The sequence below is a fragment of the Coenobita brevimanus genome, chromosome 84, assembly GCF_032717465.1.
Source record: "Coenobita brevimanus isolate Jiangsu-jjx chromosome 84, ASM3271746v2, whole genome shotgun sequence".
NCBI classification, from domain to species: Eukaryota; Metazoa; Arthropoda; class Malacostraca; order Decapoda; family Coenobitidae; genus Coenobita; species Coenobita brevimanus.
The window spans coordinates 49,646,048-49,653,547 of NC_137037.1; the positions used below are offsets into that span (position 1 = coordinate 49,646,048).

Here is a 7,500-nt window from a genome sequence, read left to right on the forward strand (position 1 = left end):
CGTTCATGTATTTATATATTCATATGTGTGTGCGCATGCATGTATGTAAATAAGTATGTATGTGAGTGACAGAGGCTGAAGGAAGGAGCCTTTGTGTGTGTATGTGTCTATGTATGCGTGAGTGTATATGTATGAATGCATGTGTTTGCGTGTGTATGGGTAGGTATTCAGGTATACATGTATGTGTCTTCATGTGTGTATATTTATCTGTATGTGTATGTGTGTATGTACGTGAGTGTGAAAAATAAACAAGCCGAGATAAAAACACGCGTGGAGGCAGTAACCAAACACCTGCCAGGCCTCACAGGTGTTTGTGGGGCCGAGAGACACACAAAAACACATAAAATAAAACACCCACCACGCCGATGACGCTTACCACCAGAACACAGCACCGTGATTAGTGATGTCGGCTGGTGTGGGCCTTGGGGAGAGAGAGAGAGAGAGAGAGAGAGAGAGAGAGAGAGACTGTGATTCCACCCTTAGAGAGAGAGTTGGCAGAGAAAACCTGTCTAAAGTTCCTCGCCACTCTATATACTGGCTTGTGGCGGGGGGTAACTATTTCAGCTATATTTTCCTTTTCTCTCTGCCAATAAAACAAAAACAGAACAAACCAATAAAACACTACAACTTGAATTATTGGTTATCCCAAGTTACCATTTTTCTATTTGGCTCTTTTTCTTACGTTGTTCCTCTGATATATCCCTCATTACTACCGAAATTTAGTGTTTTTAGGAAGAGCATCGTACGACCGTGAAGAAACAGCTTAAGTTCCCCTTCCAACGTAGGGACTCCAGCATCACTTTGAGATATATTGGTGGGTAACAACTGATCAATTAGTTTTTTTTTTTTAACTCCATTATTTCTAAGCTTACTACATTTTTTTATGCATTGAGCTCTCGTCCGTGAGAAAGAAAAAAATAGGTAAATTCCCCCTTACCCTTATTCATCTTCGGTAACACCACAGTAACAATTGCTGAGATGAAGAGAGACTATCATTTTAAATTCCTATGCGTCAATTTTACCTATTTTCATGATGATTTTTTTATTGTTTTAAGTTTTTTTGAAGAGCATCCCTATTAGAAAAAAAAAAAAACAGATTCAAATCCTTCTCCTTCCCACGTCGCCAAAACCAAAACTCGCTGGGAAGAAAAGCGACATTTTTTTTTTATATTTCTTTGTGTATTTCCTCCCACTGTATGCTCACGTTTCCCTAATTTTCTAAGGAATTATTTATACTTTTTAGAAGAGCTTTCGTGTGTGAGAAAAGCGAAACCCTAAATCCCCTTTCCTATCGCAGGCAACACTACGTAATCCCCGCGCCGAGATGAAACGCGGCTGAGATTTAAAAACAAAAAATGTCTGAGGATTTATGTCGGATTAAAGCCCTGGGATTTCATCTTAAAGACACCTAATACCTGCCAATTAACCCCTTCAATGCGAGTGGTTTTTCTTTTCTTTCTTTTTACCATCAGGCGATTTGATCAAGCTGAGGGAAGCCGTTCGGTAGTGAAAATAGTAACAGCGGACTCATTAACCTGTAGGATACTAACACCTTTTTAATATTTACATCTGCTACAGCCAAGACATCCTTCATTCGCCTCAAGAAACAGCTTCCCTCTTGATGAACTTCTTAAAGGCGCTGACACCTTATTAGTTTTATTTGCGCTACTTTTATTGGTGTGATTTTTTGCTAGTAAAGTGTAAATATCTTTCATTCTAGTTCTTGTTTTTTTTTTTCTCTTGATGTGATTGTTGTTTTTATTGTGGGTGTTGGTTGCTGCTGTTTGTTTTGGCTCCTGTTTTTTTTTATAGTTGTTTTTATCTTTACTTATTCCTCTCTGTTGCTATCTCTGTTTTTGTTCCTATTGCTTCTTGTTCTTGGTTTACGTTTTTCTTATTCTGATGCCTTTCTTCCTGGTAGTTTTTGAAGGAGAAGCAGAAGGTGAAGACAGAAAATGAGAAAAAAGTTTGGAATAAAAGAACGAATGCTTGAAAGAAAACGAAGACCACAACAAAGGAAAACGGGAAAAGCTAGAAAGATATACCCCACCCTGAGATATATATATATATATATATTTTTTTTTTTTTTGTCTCTCCCCACCGTCGCTTTCTCTTGCCTTTTCCTCAAACTTTTTTTTTTTTTAGGAAGAGAGGTTTGGTGTACGTGTGTGTGTGTGTGTGTGTGTGTGTGTGTGTGTGTGTGTGTCTTTTGTATAGTATGGGTGTGTGGTGTGAGGGAAGGGTAGGGGTGTGTGCAGTGTGTATGTGTGTGTGCGTAAGAGAGAGAGAGAGAGAGAGAGAGAGAGAGTGTGTGTGTGTGTGTGTGTGTGTGTGTGTGTGTGTGTGTGTGTGTGTGTGTGTGTGTGTAGTGTGCGTAGGTGTCTGTGTGTGGAGTGGAGTGAGGAGGCGGGGGTGTGCCAGAGTGTAACACAAACCCCAACAACAACCCTCACCTCCACCTGAGTTCATCTGATGCTTCCCTTAATCTTCCTCACAAAATATCTCAAGGATTTACAGTGCCAGTTGATTTCGGCAAGAGCAGGAGTCGCCAAAAGTGTCACCTCTACATTTGGCTGGTACACGCACGGGGGAGAGACTGGCTTGAAATCAGAAGGGAAGCTTGATGATTTCTGGATGTGGGTTGTGTTGTGTTCCTTCCTCTTTGCAAGTTTGGGGGTGAGGTGAAGTTAGGAAAGTTGGAGTTAGGAGGGTTTGAGTTAGATTCGTTCCTTCCCTAACTCTCGTGGTTTGTGAAGTTATTGTGATTTTTAAGAGTGATTTTTTTATTTTTCGTCCTAGGGTGAGAGATGAAAGTAGAGGGTATCTGGACTTAGAACAGATCCTTCCCTGATTATGACGGTTTATGGAATGGGGTTTGACGACCGATAATTTCTTTTTATTCGTTCTTAGTTGAAGGGAGGTAAAGTTAGAAGGAGAGTAAAGTCTGAAGAGGGGTAGAGTTAGAAGAGGAGTAAAGTTAATTCCTTTTCTGATTCCTAAGGCTTATGAAACGTCGTGATGCTTTGTGATTTCTAGAGGAGTGGGAGCCTCGTTTTCGTTCATGGTTTCAAGGTGGGCAACAGGTGAAGTTAGTGACAGGTGAAGTTAGGTGACAGGTGAAGTTAGTGACAGGTGAAGTTAGGTGACAGGTGAAGTTAGGTGACAGGTAAAGTTAGGTGACAGGTGAAGTTAGGTGACAGGTGAAGTTAGGTGACAGGTGAAGTTAGTGACAGGTGAAGTTAGGTGACAGGTGAAGTTAGGTGACAGGTGAAGTTAGTGACAGGTGAAGTTAGGTGACAGGTGAAGTTAGGTGACAGGTGAAAGTAGGTGACAGGTGAAGTTAAAAGACAGCTATTGTTTGTTTTCATACTAGAGGCAAAACGATTTAAGACTTGAGATGAACCCTTAATTCCTTCGATATGCTTGGGTGTCTGCGCATTTTAACTGAAAGCAGCAGTGGTGGTGTATGGTGGCTTGCAATGGCGTCCTTGTTCTTCTTAGTTTTCACATCGATAATAAGGTGATCTTGGGCGACGGCGAAATTGGCGATCTTGGAAGATAGCGAAATTCTTCTGAGCTTGCCACAATCTCAGCGTCTAAGATCTTGAGACAGGCTGAGCTTTGTGTCTTTCAGCCAGAATGCGCAAGACAATATACAGAGCCTTGATCCTCCCAACTCAAAACAGGCTCTATAAAGCTGGCAGCTCTAGTCACTCGTGAGAGAAAGACAATAGGTGTGAACTTTGAGAGAAAAATACCAGACAGTGGCAAGATGTTGTAAATTCAAGTACTGAAGAGAGAGAGAGAGAAAGCAAATGCCATGTTGCTGTGTATAAATCAAGAAATGAATATAAAACTAGAACTTTAGTAAACAACAAAGGATATAATAAGTCCATCAGCATCCGTACTGTGGCAAGGAAGGTGAACTGGGCAAAGGAGTCAAAATAAATTCACGTAAAAATATGCTTCGTTGCGAGGGAGTTACTCAGACACCCACAGCACCAGACCTCACACTTTTTATACCGCCTCTCGAACCCCGGGCGCGATGAGTGACTTTGGGCGTGATTCTGGGCTTGAAGGGTGGCTATGAAAGTGAATTAGGGCGTTTAGGAGCGACTTCGGGCGTGACACTGGGCATGACTTTGGGCGTTGGGGCGTGACTTCAGCGTGACTTTGTACATTACGGCATTATTTTGGGCGTGACTCTGGGCGTGTTTGGGGCTTTTTGGACGTGACCTTAACAGTACTCTGGGGCATGACTGTGGAAGGCAAGGATAGGCGTGAAGTTGGGCGTTCGGACTGATTTCTGACCGGGCTTGAATTTTGCTCCTGGATGTGACTTTGGGCGTTCGCGTGTGACTTTGGGCGCTCAGGTGTGACTTTGGGCGTGACTTTAGACGGGCAGGGAGCCAAGCCAGGTGAGGCATCTACGCTAATTATTAATCTGCCCCACCTGTGTGTGTGAAGGGAGGGGTTGTGCCCGCGCTCTTTAATTAGAAACGTATATATATATATATATATATATATATATATATATATATATATATATATGTATGTATATATATGTGTATATATATGTATATATATATATATAAATATATATATATGTATATAAATATATATATATATATATATATATATATATATATGTAAAGAGAGAGAGAGAGAGAGGGGGGGGGATGGTAGGTAAGTAGTTTTCTGTGAAAGGTAGAGAGAGGCAAAGAAGCTAAATAAAACCTCAAGTCTCCGTTGATGACTTTGACATCACTCAGACTCTCCCTTTTCTCTCCCTTTTCTTCCCAGTTCCTCTCCATACCTCTCCACTTCCTCCCCACACCCCACCACTTCCTCCCCACTCCCCACCATTTCCTCCCCAAAAGTAGATATGGGGACAGGACAAGACAAGCTTAACTTAAACCCTGTATTATACAACTAGGTAAATACAGTTGGGTATATACATCTAAACACTTCCTCACTTTCCACTACCTGGTGCTAGAGAGGGACACCTTCACGTGGTGGCACTGATTTGGCTGGGTGGATCCGCTGCCAGGTTATACAAACGTCCCTCAGTTCACTCCTATCCACCAAAAGGGGGATGGTGGACTGCAGGACAAGGGTCATTCAGTCTACAGTCCACTGGATTCACCTTCACTTGATCTGGGGCTTCACCTACATTATTCTTCATTTCCTTGTCCTATTCACCTCACTTCCTCTCTTATTTTTCCCTTTGGCTCTGGGTTTAATAGTCTTATATTTTCCTCGGCTTCTAAATCTACCCTCATTTCCTCCCCACATTTCCTCCCCACATTATTTCCTCTCCATGTCTCCCCATTCCTTTAATTTCACCTATTCCTCACTTCCTCCCCGGCGCTCCTCCCCCCGCCCATTTCCTCTCCATTCCCTTATTTTCGCCACTTCTTTACTTCCTCCCCCGCTCATTTCCTCTCCACGCCTCCCCACTTCCTCAACCACAACCTCTATGAGTGTCCAATTATTCAGGAAGACATTCTTGAGGGTTCGCCACATTGCCCACGCGTTTGTTGATATTTGGGCAGGGGATCAAAAGCGTGGTGTGTTTTATGTTCCAGTGGGCATCGTTTTTAATTCTCATCGCCTCTAGGTTTTCTTTCGATAGCCAGGTGCAATCGTTACCTGTCTCATCGGTGTCTGCGTGGTTTAGCCCAGTGGATGTTTGTAGTCAGCTGAATATTGCTCATCTTCCTCTATTTATCTTGCTACTGTAAACAAAAATTAAATCGCCTTCATAAAAAAAAAAAAAAAAAAAATTCAATCTTCCTAACTTCCTCTGTCCGATCAATTACTTTCTTATCTTATTCTTGTTCCCAGAAAAAAATACATTGCAACCCTAGGCTCCACTGAACCCGGTGGACTGCAGGCTGAAGTCACTATCTGCAGTCCACCATCTTCCTCTTGGGGGATAGGGAGGGAACAGAGGGGCGTTTGTATATCTGGGAAGTGACTCCGGCCATTCATATCTGTGTCACCGCGAGAAGGCGTCCCATTCCACACAGGTAATAAGGGACAGTCTCTCTCTCTCTCTCTCTCTCTCTCTCTCTCTACCCCCGTGAGAGGATCAGATGAAACAAATCAATTTCTGGCCTTCCGCAACAGGGGTAGGCTTTCAGAGGGTTGACTTAACACTGGCCATCCTTCCCTTTATTTTCCTCTCTTATTCTAGGGCAAAATTGGAACTTAGAAGAGTTTGACTGTCTTAATGGCTCTCGTGACGTCGATAGGTCTATTTCTTGTTCTTATTCTTTTTCTCCTTCTTCAACTTCTTCTTCTTCTACTTCTTCCTCCTCCTCCTCTTCTTCTTCTTCTTCTTCTTCTTCTTCTTCTTCTTCTTCTTCTTCCTCTTCCTCCGCTTCTTCTTCTTCCTCATCTTCGTCTCTACTGTATATTTCTTGGACCGGTAAGACTATGGAACAAAGTCTGTTTCCCCCGTGTCCTTGTTCACCCAATAGTGTAATTAGGGATCGGGATGTAAACTCGATTGTTGCGTGTCGTTTTCTAAATTCTTCCTCTGATAGGCTGGAAATAGGGTCTGGATGAAGGAAAAAAAAAAAAGAGGAGGAGGAGGAGGACGACGACGAGGATGATGAAGAAGAAGAAGAAGGAGGAGGAGGAGGAGAAGAAGTAGAACGAGGAAGAAGAAGAAAAAAGAGAAGGGAGAAGAGAAGGAGGAGCAGGGGGAGGAGAATCAAGGCTATGAATATTTCTAACTAGAATGTAACTGATGTGACTTTAAAAAAAAAAAAAAAAAAAAAGTATGACCTGATATATAATGAGAATAACCTGATCTAGCACATGACTCATCTATCCTTCGTGACCTGGCCCTGACCTTGACCTCGACTGACCTGACTTCGGCGTGCTACCAGGTGAGGAGCCGGGTTCAGTCTTGCCTGGGCTGACGCTCTGTTCGGATTGGCCGGCTACGGGCATATCCTCAGAGTCTAGCGAATCACCATCGTGCTCTGGATCTGATTGGTGATTGACTGAGGCTGGGGGCGGGCTGAGTTTGGGCTGGACGAGATTGGTTGGACTTGACTGACGTGGCGGGCTCTGATTGGCCGGGCTCTGATGACGTGTGGGGCTCGTGTGACGTGGAGGAGTGTGACTGGTCGGGCTGGCGTGACGTGGCGGCGTTTGATTGGTCGGGCTGCTGCCGTGACGTGTAGGGCTGTGATTGGCCGGGCTAGTGTGACGTGGCGGGCTGTGATTGGTGTAGCGGTGCAGGGAGAGGCCCAGTGTGTCCCGGCTGTCCACTTTGCCGTAACCGTAGAGGCCTAGCAGTTCATTCATGGCAGTCTCCGCAAACTCCTGAAACAGACGCAGAAAAAGAATGTAAAGTTGAATGCTAAGATAGAAAGTTATCCTCTCTCTCTCTCTCTCTCTCTCTCTCTCTCTCTCTCTCTCTCTCTCTCTCTCTCTCTCTCTCTCTCTCTCTCTCTCCAAGACCCGACAATTAAATGCCTATCA

General features: G+C 43.5%; 1 protein-coding gene across 6 annotated transcripts in view; it reads right to left on the minus strand.

Annotated features, from left to right (window-relative positions):
* Window positions 1–7,500, minus strand: part of Sobp (Sine oculis-binding protein) — a 91,947-nt gene that overhangs the window by 28,562 nt on the left and 55,885 nt on the right. For all 6 annotated transcript variants that reach the window (XM_080280230.1, XM_080280229.1, XM_080280225.1 and 3 more), the window contains one exon: window positions 6,879–7,341. In XM_080280230.1, the coding sequence (XP_080136356.1) occupies window positions 6,879–7,341 (463 nt within the window). The remainder of the gene's footprint in view (window positions 1–6,878; window positions 7,342–7,500) is intronic.